At 38.2% G+C, this 19,565-nt stretch overlaps 1 protein-coding gene across 2 annotated transcripts; it reads left to right on the top strand.

Annotated features, from left to right (window-relative positions):
* Positions 1 to 3,037: 3,037 nt before the first annotated feature.
* Positions 3,038 to 7,146, top strand: LOC139190120 (F-box/FBD/LRR-repeat protein At5g53840-like). Of its 2 annotated transcripts, none has more exons than XM_070809899.1 (4): positions 3,038 to 3,157; positions 3,565 to 5,726; positions 5,813 to 5,986; positions 6,075 to 7,146. In XM_070809899.1, the coding sequence occupies exons 2-4, from the start codon at positions 4,929 to 4,931 to the stop codon at positions 6,333 to 6,335; spliced, it is 1,233 nt and encodes a 410-aa protein (XP_070666000.1). In that variant the 5' UTR covers positions 3,038 to 3,157; positions 3,565 to 4,928; the 3' UTR covers positions 6,336 to 7,146. The 2 variants fall into 2 exon arrangements, with proteins under 2 accessions (XP_070666000.1, XP_070665999.1); XM_070809898.1 differs by having other exon boundaries at positions 3,040 to 3,157; positions 3,509 to 5,726.
* The last annotated feature ends 12,419 nt before the right edge of the window (positions 7,147 to 19,565 follow it).

Raw genomic sequence — 19,565 nt, 5'->3', positions numbered from 1 at the left:
AGCTCCAGAGTAATCTCGCTGGAAAAGAATTACTAACAAGATGTGGCATGCATCCCTTGGGAGTGGCAAGTTTCAGGAATAGAACATGCCCATAACTGTAGGAATGAAAATATGACTTTGCATGTAAAACGTATGGAGTCCAATCAATCCATCTCAGGACATACCAACAGATTCAAATGCCAGCTATAATGGCTAACAACATAATATGACCAGGGACAGCAAACTATCAGAGGACCGGTTGTTTTCCAGAAGATAATAAGAATTCAATGACAAAATGGAAAATGAAGCTGAGTTAATGGATGAAGTGAAGTGTCTTTCTTGTAATATGGTCAGCAATATCTCTCAGTGCCCGTAAATGGTATGGCATTACCATATCCAGTAGAAAAGTTCAAAAGACAAACTTTTTTGAGCAATCACATAGACCAACACCCACTGACACATTAGCAAGTAGTAGTAAGTACTCAAGGAGAAATTTGATGAAATGATTATATATAAGATTATAAAACCCTACTTTTTTCACTGGTTTGTCTGAAACTGTATAACTGTTGCATAATGATTTCGCTGGTATGTATTTTGAGTAACAAAATGTGTGTTCATCCTCCAGTGAGGTGGATGCCATTTTTTTTATCAATGTATGGAAATCTAAGAATTCCACACTAGCAGATATTGCATGGTATATTAAAAAGCTTGGCTTGCACATGACATTTCACATTTTCCTTATTGTCCCCCTTTATCCAATCTATGTTAAAGGATATAAATCCAGCTATGGCATATACTATGAATTACTGCCTCAGCATAAGATGTAAAACTCGTCCGTATTAGGAAGATGGAATTATGTATTTAATGCTTCTTACCTCTGTCTCCGGATGTAATGGTGACTGCAATATGATTAATACAGTCTGCAGAGTCTTAAGTTGAACACTTTCATCAGCCATTTCGGCATGCTGTCAGAAAAAGCAAAACTAATAACTTTAAGACGGTAATGGGACTAGCCATGGGATATTAGCTTTTTTAATCACCAAAGTCCGATAACACTCAGCTTCACAGTTTTAACTGTTGTGCGGAACGTCAAATATGAAACCAATAAGTTACAACGTCAAAATATGATAAGACAAATAATCCAAATGACACAAGGATTTATACTAGTTCGGCGTAAGCCTACGTTCCGTTCCGAGACGGCGAGGAAATTCCACTAATTCAAAAGGAGATTACAAATAGAGTTTTAACTCTTAAACCCAAATCCCACGTACATCCAATAGCTCTCACTGAACAATTGGAGAAGATGGACAAACATCAGATACCATATCTTCCAAAAGCTACACAACATGTAGCAGCAACATCTTTGATTAGGGATAACTAACAAAGGGGGATTACAAACAAATGGGAATGAGCAGCACTGTTTCAAATGGGGGAGCCGAACGCTTTCCTTGGTATGGCTCTCATCTGATGCCGCTCCCCCATCTCTCCCACATTCGGCTACAACCTTTATCCATATAAAAGCATCCGATAAAAAATCCAAAGTAAAGGACCATAACCTTCATTTTTCTTTTTAACAAACATCATCATTGTGTCTTTACTCATGATGATGTACACTAAACTTTTCTTTGTTTAGTTTACTAGCCGAAAGACATTTGACTTGTTGTCTACTTGGCCACTAATTTGGCCACTATCCAACATTAACTTCACAAACCATCAAAAAGATTCTCAGTATGCTATCATTCTGCGCAATCTCACCGGGACTCGACAAAGTACGAAGCTGCAAGTTTTACATCAACAAATTAATAAAACAAACTTTGCTGCTTTCCTCTAATAATAGTCCAATTCCATTACTTTGTAACCTAAGTTTACTCCTGGCTAAATAATTATCTTCCCCAACTAGCTAATACCAGATACCGTTTCAGCTTCAATTCCGAGAAACAGTAAGTACTTTCCACAGTAACTCTTTCAGCTTCGGCATCCAAAAATCACAATACCATTAACTTCAGTAGTCATTTCCTTCATTTCCTCCGAGTCAACCAAACATTTGAATTTTCACCAATGACAAAGCATACATACATTCTCACGCATTCAAGCATTAAGAACAGGAGTTTGGAGAATGACACCTTGATAATTGCGTGCTCAGTGCCGTCCTTGACGGCAGGGTAGCGACAGCGGGCTTCGGCGGAGAGCGCGCGAAGATCCGACTCCAAAACCGCCGTGAAAGCCATTGCCGGATAGAGTTCCTCGGGGAAGGAATGGATTGCAGCGTTGCGTGATTAGTCAGTGTGAGATCATGGTGGAAGAATTGAGGAAGCGGGAACAAACATATCCACTTATTCATCAATAATTATATGATTCATATCAATAATCATATGATTCATATCAATAATCAATACCCATATTACATTATAATTCTTATAAAGAAAGTCAATTGAGCAAACATTTATGTTAAATTAGGAATTGATTATTTAAATTTAAAAAAGGCACAAGGCACGACAGTGGGGGTAGGAATTGGGGAAGTGAATATGTGAGGGTTAATTGGGACGAGTGGCCCCCCTTGTGTTTATTTTTTTGTTATTTATTATGCCCAAACGACGTCATCCAACATTTATTATTTTTACAGTTTTAAAGGCAAACGAAATGATCGTCATTTTCACGGACTTGTTTATAACAAAAGAAAACGCGGCTGCTACAAAGATATGCAGCCTACAGCAGCCATGACTTCACCTTGCAGGTTTTTCGATGACATCAGAGAGGTGGACTGTTGTTCCTGAGCTTGATTTCCAATGAGAGGATGATGAGCGGCCACCCGTCTCAAACCTTTTGTAGCTTCACCACTGGTTTAAACTAAACTAAGCTGGACTAACTTAGCGAATCATTTAATGTAGTGTCGGATTAAAAAACAAGATAATTAAGGAATTATAATATTATATTAATTAATACATGTATAGTAATATTTTATATTATTTAATATATATATATATATTATTTTATATTATTTAATATTATTTAATGCATATTTATTATTTATTCACCTTTGACTTTTTAACTCCTGAAAGACAACCCCTCTCGAAGCATATTTTCTTATCTTTTTTCTTGCAAAACGAAGTGTAAAGCTCATCGCAAATCCTTCAAAACAAGCTTACCGTCTTCACCCTCTGGCCGCTGTTAAGCAAAGGTAAGCTTTTCGTCCCCTCTCTTCTTTCTCTCTGTGTCTCTCCTCCGGCTAGCAAAGGTATCCTTATACTGTGTTATTTTGTGTTGGAATTTATTAGGTTTATTTAGGAAATTAATTGGAGATTTGATTTGATTTTGTAGTAGGGTATTTTTGGCATTTGTGTATTAGGGTTTCTTAGGTTTATTGCTCTATAAATAGAGCTTGGAATTTAGTTTGAAATCAAGTCATTCACAATGTAGTCTCTAGGGTTTTTGTAGCCGTTTCGGCATTCTCAATTTGTTCAATAAAATTCCTATTATTTTGTAGTCTTGTTTGTTCCGCACTCTGATATTCAACTTGGTATCAGAGCAGGTTTGATCCTTTGGGATTTAATCTGTTCTTGATTAGTGTCCATTTGTTTGTATCAGTTTTGTTTGTCAGTTTACTGGGTATTAGTTTCGTCCGTCGTCTTCCGCTCATCCGTAGTCGAAGCCATTCTTGTCACCACCACCGCACTGCAATATGTCCAGACAACCCGCACCACCATCTCCGCATCTCCGCTCCTACATCCACCTGTTCACGGTACCCGCACCGACTCCTACCAGTCGGATCTATCACAACCCTATGAAGTCCCCTTCTGCAGGTTGACTTTGCACTAGAAGTTTTGAAGCTTGCTGCAATTGGTTTTGCAAGCCTTGTCTGCTGCAATCGGTTTCGCCCAGAAGAAAAGAGAAGAAAGAAAGAAATATGGTATATTTGGTTGGATTTTTTTTTTTGTTTGTTCGGCATCGGAATTTGCATCGGCATCTACATCTGCATTGGCATTGACATTAGCACTGGAATTTGGAGTTTTGCATCCACATCTTCTGTTGGCAAACTCATGTCGTGTACCGCCATAAGTTTGACGGGGGTGTTGGAAAATATTATTATTTAGTTTATTTTAATGTTTGGTATTTTGGGCTTAGCACGTTAGAATTAGGTTTTGTTAGAGATTAGGGTTAGTTTATTATAAATAGGGTGCTTTGTTATTCATTTGAAATCAAGTCATTCACAATGTAGTCTCTAAGGTTTTTGTAGCCGTTTCGGCATTCTCAATTTGTTCAATAAAATTCCTATTATTTTGTAGTCTTGTTTGTTCCGCACTCTGATATTCAACTTGGTATCAGAGCAGGTTTGATTCTTCGGAATTTAATCTGTTCTAGATGGGTATCAATTTGTTCATCCGTTTGTCCGCTGCGTATCAGTTTGTCATGAAGTTGGTTCGAAAGTTCGCAATTGGCATGGAAATCTTGCACTGGCATTGGCATGGAAATCTTGCACTGGCACTGGCATTGGAATCTTGCATTGGCACCGGTGAAATTCCATATTGAAATTGGCATCGGAAATTAGCATAATGAAGTCTTGCAACCGCATCTGCTTGTTGGCAACCTCATGACGTGTACCACCATGAGTTTGACGGGGGGTGTTGGAATTTATTAGGTTTATTTAGGAAATTAATTGGAGATTTGATTTGATTTTGTAGTAGGGTATTTTTGGCATTTGTGTATTAGGGTTTCTTAGGTTTATTGCTCTATAAATAGAGCTTGGAATTTAGTTTGAAATCAAGTCATTCACAATGTAGTCTCTAGGGTTTTTGTAGCCGTTTCGGCATTCTCAATTTGTTCAATAAAATTCCTATTATTTTGTAGTCTTGTTTGTTCCGCACTCTGATATTCAACTTTTTGTCGAGCAGGTAAAAGGAGAGCCAAATATATCGTATATATATCTGCTAAAATCTCTCATTCTCTCTGTAATGGAGACTTGTAGGGCAAGTAAGAGTAGTGAAAAAGTTCCGAGAGTTAGTCTAGAGTTTAGGGTGGATAGGCTGAGTAGTCTTCCAGACGACATTACTCATAGAATCCTTTCGTTGCTTCAATTTGGAGACCTCTCTCGCTTTGGGAGTTTATCCAAACGCTGCAGGGAGCTCCATTTGTCAACTCCCAGTTTCAGATTGGATTTGTCCAAAGTTGATATATCAACTTGTGATAAGTGGTCAAATTCTGTGGATAGGTTCTTAGACCATCGTGGGAAGAGCAGAATCCTTCACTTTGGTATTAGATTCGACGTCCGTGAACATATTTTTGGAAATGAAACCCCATGCATTTGTGAGGGGGTAGGACGTCGGTTTATTTCGTGGATCGAAAATGCTTTAAGGTGCAAGGTTGAAATACTTGACCTTGATATCAGTAGGATCCATCTAGCGAATGGGGTAGGTGATATCACCATTGAGAGCTCATCACTAAAATCATTTAGTATTTCGAGCAACAGTTGGACAGTTCGTCGACTGAAAATCATCGGTCATAAGCTTAAAGATGTACGCATAGATTGGCGTTCGGAGTGGTGTACAACAGTAAGCATATTTGCTTCAGATATTAAGAATTTGGAGTGGGATGGGATTACTGTCAACCACCAGTTCGGGACCTTAGAAAGGGCCGAGCTTTCTTTGGCCGATGTCATACGTAGAGATCTGTCACCTGATGTGAAGGCAGTTGACTTCCTTACCAGCGTGCACCGGGTTAAAGCTTTAACTCTAAATCACAATACCATCAAGGTAAAGACACTACTCTTCTGGCTAAGTGTTATATGAAACATAATTTAGAGTGAGATGTTTAATTCTTCTTTTTAAATAAACTGCAGGCTTTGTTTAAGAAAGGAATACCACCTTTAGAGAACGTTTTTGATTTCTCTATGAAAATTGGAAACTTTAGTATTGAATTGGTGTTGGCATTGGTCCCTATTCTTAGGGCAATGCCTAATTTAACTATCTTGGACGTGAAGTCTTCGACGCCGCCCCGTTGCCTTCTAAATGAAGTAAGTAAAATGTTCGGTTTGACAGTTATCATTAGTTTCTTGATATGTTTTTGGAACTTTGCAATTGATCTACCTGCTTCCTTCTCAGTGTTCAGGTCTTACTATGGAATACTGGAGGTCAAGCAAGCTTCCTTTCCTGTCTCAGCTTAAGGACGTAACCGTAGACCTTAATCGACACTTCTACGGGTCCAACCAAATCGAGTTCATAAGGTTTATCCTTGAGGATGCTCAAAGCCTGAGGAAAATGGTGATTATTTATCCATTACGCCTTGGAAAGGGGCATCTCAAGAAGTTGACTGAAAGCGAGAAGATTTCCAATGCTCATGTAGTCTATTGCAGGTTCAAGTAATCACCAGCTTCCCTACCAAACGCTCAGACATGTTTTCCTGGATTTCGACCTAAGCAGTCTAGTGCAGATTCACAAGCTCCACCTGCTCAGCCTCCAAGTTGAGAGGGTCTTGAGGGCTTTTGGGGTTGTGGGTTTTGACAAAGGCGAAGTGGGGTTGGGGAGATTCGGGATTTCCAAGTTGAAGATCCAAGAAAAGAGTAAAGCGCAGATTAGGGATTTCTAAGTTGAAGATTCAAGAAAAGAGTGAAGTGCAGTTAAGAATGATTCTGAAAAGAAATCCAGACACTCAAGAGGGGGGAAAGGTAAGATTTCCAAGGAAGATGATGTTGGCATTCGAGAGGCGTCTTCAACTTCAGAGTCTTCTCAAACTAGTATGAATAGAAGTCCTAAAGAAGCAAGAGAGGAATTCCATGGTGAGAAGGCTGATAAATCAAATGAGCCAATGCTGAGATCCTCTCTTCAACCTTCGGGGGCAAAAAAACTAAATCAAATGAGCCAATGCTGAATTCCACACCAGCAGATATTGCATGGTATATTAAAAAGCTTGGCTTGCACATGACATTTCACATTTTCCTTATTGTCCCCCTTAATCCAATCTATGTTAAAGGATAAATTCAGCTATAGCATATACTTTGAATTACTGCCTCAACATAAGATGTAAAACTCGTCCGTATTAGGAAGATGGAATTATGTATTTAATGTCTTAAGTTGAACACTTTCATCAGCCATTTCGGCATGCTGTCAGAAAAAGCAAAACTAATAATAACTCTAAGACGGTAATGGGATTAGCATAATGAGCAACAGCGTCATGAGATATTAGCTTTTGCAAGCACGAAAGTCCGATAACACTCAGCTTCACAGTGTTAACTTCACAAATCATCAAAAAGATTCTCAGTATGTTATCATTCCGCGCAATCTCACCGGGACTCGACAAAGTACGAAGCTGCAAGTTTTACATCAACAAATTAGTAAAACAAACTTTGCTGCCTTCCTCTAATAATAATCCAATTCCATTACTTTATAACCTAAATTTACTCCTGATTAAATAATTATCTTCCCCAACTAGCTAATACCAGATACCGTTTCAGCTTCAATTCCGAGAAACAGTAATTACTTAACTCCATTGCTATATTTTTCACAATCTTTCAGCTTCGGCATCCAAAATCACAATACCATTAACTTCAGTAGTCATTTCCTTCATTTCCTCCGAGTCAACCAAACATTTGAATTTTCACAAATGACAATGCATACATACATTCTCACGCATTCAAGCATTAAGAACAAGAGTTTGGAGACTGACACCTTTATAATTGCGTGCTCAGCACCGTCCTTGACAGCAGGGTAGAGATGGCGGGCTTCGGCGGAGAGCGCGCGAAGATCCGACTCCAATGATAAACAAAGTTCGAAATCTAAGCTTCCAGGCACAACACTCACTGAAGATCAAAATCGAATCAGTCAAAAGGAAGACTTAGCTAAAACTTCCCAACAGTCAAATCCTTTGGCTGTTCAATGAACTTTGAATTTAAATAGATTATTTGTTATTTGTCTTATCTGTAAATTATCTTTAGTTTGCTTTGAAGAGTTTGTTCTTCAGTCAAACACTACTTGTAATCTCTATATAAACATCAAATACAATACACTCAAACTATCGAGCACATTTCTTATATGGTATCATCCTCTCTTCAGTCTCATGACAAACTTCTAAAACTTAATGGCCTCTTCCGTTGCCACTCCTCTGATTAATGTTTCTACCTTCCTACCTTTGAAACTTGATCATCACAATTACCCTTTGTGGCTTGCACAGTTTGTCCCTTTACTTTGTAGTCGAAGTCTGATGCCTTTTGTTGACAGAACGTCCAAATGTCCACCTGCTTTTATGCTAGATGATGATGGTCAACTTACTGATGCAACCCTGGATTCAGCAATACCAGATGGTGCTTTCGTGGCTCACAAGCTCCCTCTCTCCTTCTGTCATGCATGTCGTCAAGTGTATTAGTGCTGCCGACACTTAGAAAGCTTTGCAGGAACAGTATGCACCTTCTTCTCACAATCAAGTATTGCCAATTTTCTGGATAAAATTAATATTTTGGCTGATCAATTGGCTTTGTCTGGTGCTCCCATGTCTAATGTTGATTTGATTGCTATGATCATGAACAATGTTGGATCCTTGTATGAAAATACTGTGGAATCCATCCAAGCCCGTGAAACCCCTATTTCTTATGCAGCGTTGGAAGCATTGCTCCTAAGTGCTAAAAAATGCTATCTCACATTCACTTTGTTCGGCGATACTCATGTTCCTACCATAACTGCCATGGCTGCCAACCGCAGATGTAGGGTTCATGCTCCTGCTGGTTTTGCACGCTGTGGAGAACAAGCTTGTGTCCCTCATCGCCCTAATGGCAATGTTGCAGGTCCTCCTCAATGACGTCCAAGTGTTCTCAGTGCAGGTACCTCCTCTATTGATCGTCCCCCCCTCAGGTGCCAAATATGATGCCGAAATGGGCATTCTGCCATAGACTGTTACAATCGCATGAACACTGCCTATGAAGGCCGTGTTCCCAGTGCTTGCCTCATGGCTCTTGATGTTCAGACTCCTCGTGGCGCCCCAACACCCACTGCTCCAACAACCTGGCTTCTCAAGAAAATTCCTCTCTTTTTGTTTACAATCATGGTTTGGTTCGAATTTATTTACTCATCTATGTTGACGATATTCTCATAATAGGAAACAATATTCAGTGCATTAACACTTTAATAAGGGACATGGCACAACTTTCTCCATGAAGGATCTTGGTCCCTTGAATTATTTTTTGGGCATGGAGGTTCATCGGTTTGGCAATGAAGTGCATTTATCTCAGTCTAAGTACATCATGGATTTACTGAAACGCACAAATATGGTTTATTGCAAACCAGTTTCCACACCTGCAATCAGTGGCAAACGCCTTAGTCTCTACGATGGCGAACCCCTGTTAGACATTACTGAGTTTAGAAGCATGGTAGGTGCTCTTCAGTATCTCACATTCACATGTCTAGATATTGCATTCTTTGTTAATCAAGTTTGCCAGTTCATGAACAAACCTTCCACTACACACTGGATTGTTGTCAAGCGAATTCTTCGTTATTTGAAATCTACACCTGATCATGGTCTTGTCTATAAACCTGGACCTCTAACTCTTTCTACATTTTCCGATTCTGATTACGCTGGAGATCCAGATGACCGCATATCAACTGGAGGCTATTGCATATTTCTTGGTTCTAACCTTGTTTCCCAGAGTTCCAAGAAACAAAAAGGTGTTTCTCGTTCAAGCACAGAGTCTGAGTATCGCCAACTTGCTATTACTGCTGTCACAATTTCATGGTTTCGCCAGTTATTTAATGACCTTTATATACGACTTTCTCCACCAAAGGTTTGGTGTGACAACATTTCTGCAATTTCCATGGCCTCCAATCTAGTTTTCCATGCCCGGACACACCACATTGAAGTGGACTACCATTATATCCGTGAGAAGGTGATCGCCGTGAACTTTAGGTGGGCTACGTCGCTACCCAAGATCAGGTTGCAAACTTCTAACAAAAGGGTTGTCTACTTATCTGTTTAATTATCTTCTGTCCAAGCTTCCCGTTCGCCGGCGACCGCTCAGCTTGCAGGAGTGTGATAAACAAAGTTCAAAATCTAAGCTTCCTGCCACAACACTCACTGAAGATCAAAACCGAATCAGCCAAAAGGAAGACTTAGCTAAAACTTCTAAACAGTCAAATCCTTTGGTTGTTAATGATGTTTGAATTTGAATTTAAATAGATTATTTGCTATTTGTATTATCTGTATATTATCTTTAGTTTGCTTTGAAGAGTTTGTTCTTCACTCAAACACTACTTGTAATCTCTATATAAACATCAAATACAATACGCTCAAACTATTGAGCATCTTATATCCAAAACCATCATGAAAGCCTTCGCCGGATAGAGTTACTCAGGGGAGGAATAGATTGCAATGTTGTGTGATTAGTGTTGGATATAAGTCAACAATCTGTGATAATTTATATATGCTAATAAATAATAAATGCAATAGAAACTAACAGAATATAAACTAGAATATGAATTATAAAACAGACAACTTTAAGATCGAGGCTTGCGTACCGCAATGTCCTTGAAACAGAAATTTCGTCCCTACTCTGTGCTTGTAGTTCTACGGACGTCTGTTCCACCAGGATTCAACGATCTAAGTCAGAAATTCCAGCACCGGAAAATAGACTTCTGGCGAATATTAGTGTGGTTCTCTCAGTAAGGATGTTTAAGATTGCAGGAGGAGATTTATGATTTTTCTATATTGTAAATGTCATGCAGATGGATGTATATATAATGTGATTGTACCTGTTCACAACAGGTATAAGGAAGGGATGCAACTGTTGGGAGACATATGCTGAAATGGGTGTTTTTGTTTCTGCGTTTTCACACTTCAGACTTCATCTGAAAAGATGAGTCTGTTGGAAAAAATAAATAATTAATTAATTTAAATTCGAAATTAAAAATAATTAATTAATTCCGAAAATAATTAATTAATTTAATTATTAGAGCCCAAGAGCCCCAAGGCCCATCTTTTGACAATTAAATATATAATTAATTATATATTAATTACCAAATAATTAATACACCCCAAAGCCCAACCCCAAGGGTGAGCCCAATTTTAGTCTCCAGGCCTATTACTCCAATTACTTTCTTTAAAGGACAAAGCCTTATAAAGTGATAAACTCTTTTGGGAATGGCCAATGTGGGACAAGGAAATTTCTACTCAAACTTCCAACAATACCCCACATTTGAGTTGAAATTTCATTCAAACTCCAACAATGACCCCACATTTGAATGCAAATGTAAATGCAAATGTGTGACTAGGCTGCCTAAAACTGAGAGAGAATAGTCATAATATGCATCCGGTGAAGTGTCTTTTGGACTTGAACTTACCCTAGTGAAAACATATCGGGTTTACTTGGTGATGCAGTGGATGTGGAAGATCTTGAACTGTTCACCGCAGTAGTAAACCAAGACAATATGCTACACACATATCATGGCTGCCACACGTCAATTCATACGGTTGTGTTCATTTTGGCCCTGAACAGATCCCGGATTTCGTAGGAGCTTTAGAGAATTTAGCCATGTCAATTCTCATAAATGTGGCCCCATTTACTCCTATATAGGTGACATTAATTAAGAATAGTCTGCCATATTCCTCTTGATAACAAGATATTAATGTCATTAAATGTATAAAACATAACCCCTCAAACGTCAACAGACAACACACATTTTATCATAAGAATGGGTAAGTTGTGTGTTCAACTTTTGAATCAAACTCAACCAGTTTGCCTATTGAACCTAGACCATGGGATCTCCAATCAGCTAGGTTAGGTTTCCGCCCAGTTCGATTCATTGAATTGGCTTAAGACCCATTCCCCTCGATGTAAATAATATTTGCTCTCTTGGTAGGCCTTTTGTCAAAGGATCAGCTATATTTTCCTTTGACTTCACATAATCAATGGATATTATTCCATTGGAGAGCATCTTCTTAAGAGTATTGTGTCGACGTCTGATGTGACGTGACTTCCCATTGTATACATGACTTTTGGCCCTTGATTGGGCGGCCATACTATCACAATGTATACATATAGCCGTTACCGGCTTTGGCCACATTGGAATATCCTCCAGAAAATGTTTGAGCCACTCGGCTTCTTCGCCAGCCAAGTCTAAAGCTATAAACTCGGACTCCATGGTGGACCGAGCTATACATTTCTGTTTAGAGGATTTCCAAGATATCGCTGCACCTCCCAAGGTAAAAACATATCCACTTGTCGACTTGGATTCTGTAGTGTCAGAAATCCAATTGGCATCACTGAAGCCTTCTACAACAGGTGGATATTTTGTGTAGTGTAATCCGTAGTCAAGTGTATTTTTCAAATACCTTAACACTCTTACTAAAGCATCCCAATGCTCTTGTGCCGGATTACTTGTATATCTACTAAGCCTACTTACTGCATAAGCTAAGTCGGGCCTAGTTGAATTCATCAAGTACATTAGACTTCCAATTACTTGAGAATATTCAAGTTGAGATTTGGCATCGCCTTTATTTTTCTCCAACTTGCATCCAGCATCAAAAGGAGTCGCAGCAGGTTTGCAGTCAAATTGACCAAACCTTCGTAATATTTTTTCTGCATAATGGGATTGTGTAAGGACATATCCTTCACTATTTCTCTTAATTTGAATTCCTAAAATGACATCGGCTTGACCTAAGTCTTTCATGTCAAAACTTGAATTCAACATTTTCTTTGTTTTGTTTATTACATCTTTATTGCTTCCCATTATGAGCATATCATCCACATACAAGCAGACAATAACACAAGTTTTATCATTACCCTTAATGTAGACACATTTATCAGATTCATTTATTTTGAACCCATGTGTCAACAAAGTATGATCAAACTTCTCGTGCCATTGTTTTGGTGCTTGTTTAAGTCCATATAATGACTTAACTAATTTGCACACTTTGCTTTCTTGTCCTTTAAGCACAAACCCTTCAGGTTGTTCCATGTATATTTCTTCATCTAGTTCTCCATTTAAAAATGCTGTTTTTACATCCATTTGATGGATATCAAAGTTGTATACAGCCGCAATCGCTATTAACGTCCTAATTGACGTTATGCGAGAAACTGGAGAATAGGTGTCGAAATAATCCAAACCTTCTTTTTGGCGATAACCTTTGGCTACTAAACGTGCCTTGAACTTGTCAATGGTTCCATCCGCCTTGAGTTTCTTCTTGAAAATCCATTTATGACCAATTGGTTTACTACCGGGAGGTAATTCAACCAATTCCCATGTGTTATTTTCCATAATGGATTCCATTTCACTTTTAATTGCTTCCTTCCATAAAGGAGCCTCAGAAGAAGACATTGCTTCTTTAAAAGTTCTAGGTTCATTCTCGGACAAGAAAGAAATGAAATCTGGTCCAAAGTTTTTAGAAACTTTGATTCTTTTTCCTCTTCTTGGTTCCACATCATTTCCTTGGACACCAGAAGAAGAGGCTTCATCATGACGATGATCATGAACCCTCTTTGTATTAGAACCAGATTCCTTTTCTTTGTAAGGGAATATATCCTCAAAGAATTCTGCATCCGCTGATTCTAATATAGTGTTAACATGTATGTCAGAAATCGAAGATTTCACAACAAGGAACCTATAAGCAGCACTATTATTTGCATATCCAATGAATACGCAATCAATAGTTTTAGGTCCTAGTTTCGTTCTTTTTGGTAACGGAACTTGCACCTTTGCTAAGCAACCCCACACTTTGAGGGTTTTATAAGTGGGTTTATGTCCTTTCCATATCTCATAAGGTGACTCGTCAATCCTTTTTAGAGGAACCTTATTCAATATGGAATTTGCAGTAAGCAAAGCTTCACCCCACAAACTGTGTGGAAGCCCAGAACTATTTAACATGGAATTAATCATATCTTTGAATGTTCTATTTTTTCTTTCGGCAACACCATTTTGTTGTGGTGTGTATGGAGCTGTTGTTTGATGTATAATTCCATGTTGTGCACAAAAATCTGAGAAGGCAGTAGACTCATACTCTCCTCCTCTATCAGATCTAAGTGCTTTGATTTTTCTCTCAAGTTGATTTTCAACTTCGGCTTTATATGTCTTAAACATATTCAAAGCTTCGTCCTTGCTATGAATCAAATAAACATAGCAATACTTACTGCAATCATCAATAAAAGTGACATAGTAATTCTTTCCTCCACGAGTTGGTGTGGATTTAAAGTCACAAAGATCACTATGAATTAATCCAAGTAATTCATTTGATCTTTCCAGAATTGACTTTCTCGTTTGCTTAGCAAATTTCGATTCAGTACATGTTTCACACTTATGATTAAAATCAATTTCGAATTTAGGTAATAAGTCTAATTTAACCATTCTATGCATGGAACGAAAATTAACATGTCCTAATCTTGCATGCCAAATATTAGAAGACTCAACAATATAAGTAGAAGCATTTATTTTATTAGCATCATCAATGACAATTACATTGAGTTTCACAAGGCCATCAGCCACATAACCCTTTCCAACAAACATCCCACCCTTGGTAAGTACAAGTTTGTTGGATTCCATTACAAGTTTAAAACCCTTAGCAATTAGAATTGGTCCAGAAACCAAGTTCCTCCTCATTTCAGGAACATGCAGCACATTCAGCAAGGTCAAACTTTTCCCAGATGTGAATTTGAGTACCACCTTGCCATATCCCTCCACAATAGATGTGGCAGAATTGCCCATATACAGCTTTTCTCCAAGGGCAGCAGGGTGATATTCTGTGAACAGATTTCTGTCAGCGCATATGTGCTTTGTAGCACCAGTATCCATCAACCATTCACTCACATTTGAGACCATGTTAACCTCGGACACAACAGCAGCCAATTCTTCATCGGTGGTTGCCATGTTAGCATGGTTGTTGTTGTTTCCGTGGCCATGATTTCCATCCTTGCGATGATAACAATCTTGTGCCTTGTGACCAGATTTGCCACACACATAGCAGGCGCCCTTAATCTTCTTCAGATTCTTGCCTTTAGGAGCAAGGGCAGATTGCACAAACTGCTTGGTTTTCGGAGCAAGAGCCTTATTCTTTTTCGGCTTAGCCTTGGAGTTTCCTCCTTCAACATAATTCGCATTGGCTTCAATGGCTGCAAACCCTCCAGAACGGTCTGCCTTTCTGTGGTCTTCTTCCACACGTAGCCTCAGAATCAAATCCTCCATATTCATCTCACGACGCTTGTGCTTGAGATAAATTTTGAAGTCATTCCAGGAAGTTGGCAATTTCTCGATTATCGCCCCAACTTGGAAATGCTCATTGATCTCGCATCCCTCAGAATGCAATTCATAGATCAACTTCTGGATTTCTTCGACCTGAGAAACAACAGATTTGGAATCCACCATTGTATATTTGAGAAACTTACCGATAACAAATTTCTTTGAACCGGCATCATCAATCTTATACTTTTTCTCTAGGGATTCCCACAACTCCTTCGCTGTCTTGCACAGAGAATAAATGTCGTAGAGATTGTCATCCAAACTATTCAGGATATAGTTTCTGCAACAAAACTCGGAATGATTCCAAGCTTCAATTGCCATGACAGTCTCTCTCGTCATTGGATTCTCATTAGACTTCGGAGCTTCTTCCTTAACAACATGAGCGAGATTCATTGTTGTCAAGAAGAACAACATCTTCTGTTGCCATCTCTTGAAGTCCAACCCTTTGAACTTCTCAGGCTTTTCTGAGTATTTTGGCACAGCGCCATTCACATTCACAGATTGTTGATCCATATTTTCTGTTAGTTTCTATTGCATTTATTATTTATTAGCATATATAAATTATCACAGATTGTTGACTTATATCCAACAATCTTGAAACAGAAATTTCGTCCCTACTATGTGCTTGTAGTTCTACGGACGTCTGTTCCACCAGGATTCAACGATCTAAGTCAGAAATTCCAGCACCGGAAAATAGACTTCTGGTGAATATTAGTGTGGTTCTCTCAGTAAGGATGTTTAAGATTGCAGGAGGAGATTTATGATTTTTCTATATTGTAAATGCCATGCAGATGGATGTATATATAATGTGATTGTACCTGTTCACAACAGGTATAAGGAAGGGATGCAACTGTTGGGAGACATCTGCTGAAATGGGTGTTTTTGTTTCTGCGTTTTCACACTTCAGACTTCATCTGAAAAGATGAGTCTATTGGAAAAAAAAAATAATTAATTAATTTAAATTCGAAATTAAAAATAATTAATTAATTCCGAAAATAATTAATTAATTTAATTATTAGAGCCCAAGAGCCCCAAGGCCCATCTTTTGACAATTAAATATATAATTAATTATATATTAATTACCAAATAATTAATACACCCCAAAGCCCAACCCCAAGGGTGAGCCCAATTTTAGTCTCCAGGCCTATTACTCCAATTACTTTCTTTAAAGGACAAAGCCTTATAAAGTGATAAACTCTTTTGGGAATGGCCAATGTGGGACAAGGAAATTTCTACTCAAACTTCCAACAATTAGTCAGTGTGAGATCGCGGCGGAAGATTGAGGAAGCGGAAAAGGAAAGCATTGAGATTGGAGAACTGAGAGAGGTGCTGGTATGGCCATAGTGGATCTTGGCGAGCGAGTGAACTCAAGTGTGCGTGTAAGTAATCATGTATGAACTTTAGGGAGACTAAAATCTTATGCACCCAAAAAGCCACATTGTCTCTGTAGCCTCTCTAAAATACAACATGTGGCATCCACTTACTAACGTGTCTTTGTTGTATCGAACTATCTTAAACTGAACTAATTTCTGGGGGAGGGACGAAATTTAAAAGAGTAAAGGGTTCCAAAATAAATGTAGACAACCAAATTCTTTTATATAATAGACAAAATTAATTTTGTTCATATATTTATCAAGACCATGGAAGAAAATGCCGATAATATCGGCAAAATATCGCCGATATTATCAGTTTTTTGCGCAATGGATATTTAAATAGGTATCCGAATGGTTTTCGTTAAAATATCGCGATATTTTTTTAACGGTGCAATCAGAGAAGAACGCCGGAAATGGTGTGCCTATTCCTGAGCCGATTTTGTCCCAAAAACCTTGCGAAAACACGATTTTGAACTTAAATTTCACATATAAGGTTCAAATTTCACGCATGCAAGAGGTAATCAACATATGTGATGTCGGTCAGAGTGCTGAATTTCAATGGAATCTCACCTGAAAACTTGTTATCTTCGAGTCGAAGACGAACCAGAGAGCTCCATCAAAACCAAGGTCTCGCCCGTAGCCACCGCCCCGAACAACCACGAAGAACCCAAACACGTGGAACAGAGGCACGTGAACAGCAACACGCCTTGGCCGTCGGGTAGGGTCGGGTCAGGTTTACGCCGAAGGGCGTGGAGCGCGGCCATGAGGGCGATGAAATTGCGGTGAGTCAACATAACGCCTTTGACACGGCCGGTGGTGCCGAAGGGCGTGGAGCGCGGCCATGAGGACGAGATGGTGATGGTGATGTTCCTCGCGCAGGGAGATGGGTGCGTGCGTGCTGTGGTGCAGAGAAGATAGATGAGGGAGATATGAGAGAGCGAGCCGAGAGGGAGACAGAAGAAAAAGAAAAGAAAACAGAAAGAAGAAGAAAAGAAGAAGGGAGTCACGGGAGAAAAGAGAGAGAAAAGAGAAGAGTGGAGGGGGGCTGCCACGTGGCCACTTCAGAAAGAAAGGGATCCAATGTTTTGGATCCTGATTGGGTAGTCAAAGAGGACCAATTTGATATATTAAAATGTTTAGGGGATAATTACACAAATATATCTTTATAAATGGGGGTGGGTGTTACATATTGCCCTAAAAAACTCCAAGTAATTACAACATCGTATTAGAATTGTAATTGATCCTTGTTAGATTTGGTTTAGAAATTCTATGTAATCTAGTGATTGTTTCATATTAGATTTAGATTTGAATTTTTTACTCCATTCAGATTTTAAAGGATTATAATAGATTTAAAAATTTATGCATTTTGATGAAGTTTAATAATTTTTAAAACTTTTATGTAAAATTTTAAGTGAATTCCCTCAAATTTTCATAGAGCGATTTGAGAATGTTTAAAATAGTATGTGAAATATTTCTAATTTTTTCGAGTTTCCCAACTTTTTAAAAATCTCTTCGAATCAATTTCTAAATGAATACATTTGGAATGTATGAATTTCTTAAAAATCATGATCGAATACCCCTTAAACTTTAAAGAATCACTTAAAATCCTGATTAAATGCCCTTAGATTTTTAAGGAGAATTAAAATGTTTATAAGCCCCAATTGGATGTACCGCTTAATTTAACTAATTGACACAACACAACAAAACCAGTTAAGATTACAAATTAACACAAAAGACGACTTGATGCGAGGTCATATCTAAAAAACTTGCCACAATAAGCCCCAATTGGTGTGTTTAAACTTCTTTCATTAATTACTACATATTTTCTACACTCACAATGTTTGTCAGCTCGCTATATAATCAACTTGATCATGTTAAATCCATTATGCAATGCATTTCCTTCCAATTTTTTGTGATAAACTAATAGATAATTGACTAAATAAACATCCTGCAAAGTTTCAATAAAAATTTACAAGTTTTTCTTACAATTTCCGTGGTTTCCATGTAATTTTTATCGATATCGATATTATCCCAATATTTCCATCGATATTTCCGTATTTTCGGACTACCGATATTTCCGATATTACCGATATTTAATACCTTGATCAAGACAAACAAGTGCTGATGAAATTTTATGCTGCAAATTTGCTACTCGTTCAATAGCTTTAAGGGAAAGGGGCATTGTAGTGATGTCCATCTCTTCGATCATATTACCATATGGCCTCGTTCGGTCAAGAGGATTGAATTTACAGGTTTGTCCATTCAAATTTAATATATACTAAAGCTGAAAATACCCTAAAACACTGTTGATAAGAACAATGGTCTGTCGATTTTACCCTCCTAATTTTACACTAATTTTGATTATATCCTCGTTCGGTCAAGAGGATTGAATTTACAAGTTTGTCCATTCAAATTTAATATATACAAAAGCTGAAAATACCCTAAAACACTGTTGATAAGAACAATGGTCTGTCGATTTTACCCTCCTAATTTTACACGAATTTTGATTATATCCTGATACACCCATCATATATATATATACTGTATTTATTTTATATTTTCTTTTTCTTGGTTCTCCCTTCTCTCTCTTCCTCTCACTCCTCTCCCCTCGACCCAGTTGGGACGACTACCAAACTAACAAAAAAGAACCCTCTCCTCGCTGGAACGTAACGAGGCATGCAACGAGTGATTTCGGTTTCTGAGATGAAAGGGAGAGGATTGGTGTTTTTGGTTCCTCTCTAAAAGTCCCCATCTTTCTCATTCGAAAATTTCTCGCCGCTGGGCAATCGATATGAAAAATATGGTGGGATTTTGAGAAATTGAGGATTTTTCCTAATCTAAGTTTGGTTTGTGCGTTCTGCTAAGTTTGAATTTGAATTTCACAGATGTAAATAAATGGCTGAATAATCAGGGAGATTTTGTGAGGAAATAGAGATGAAATGTCTCAGACCAACAAAAGGATGGATTATGATAAAAAAAAATTAAAAAAAAAGACTGAAAAACAATATGTCAT

Source organism: Malus domestica, chromosome 12 (genome assembly GCF_042453785.1).
Source record: "Malus domestica chromosome 12, GDT2T_hap1".
Classification (NCBI taxonomy): domain Eukaryota; kingdom Viridiplantae; phylum Streptophyta; class Magnoliopsida; order Rosales; family Rosaceae; genus Malus; species Malus domestica.
The sequence above is the reverse complement of the archived record's forward strand: the minus strand, read 5'-3'. Positions and strand labels throughout refer to the sequence as shown.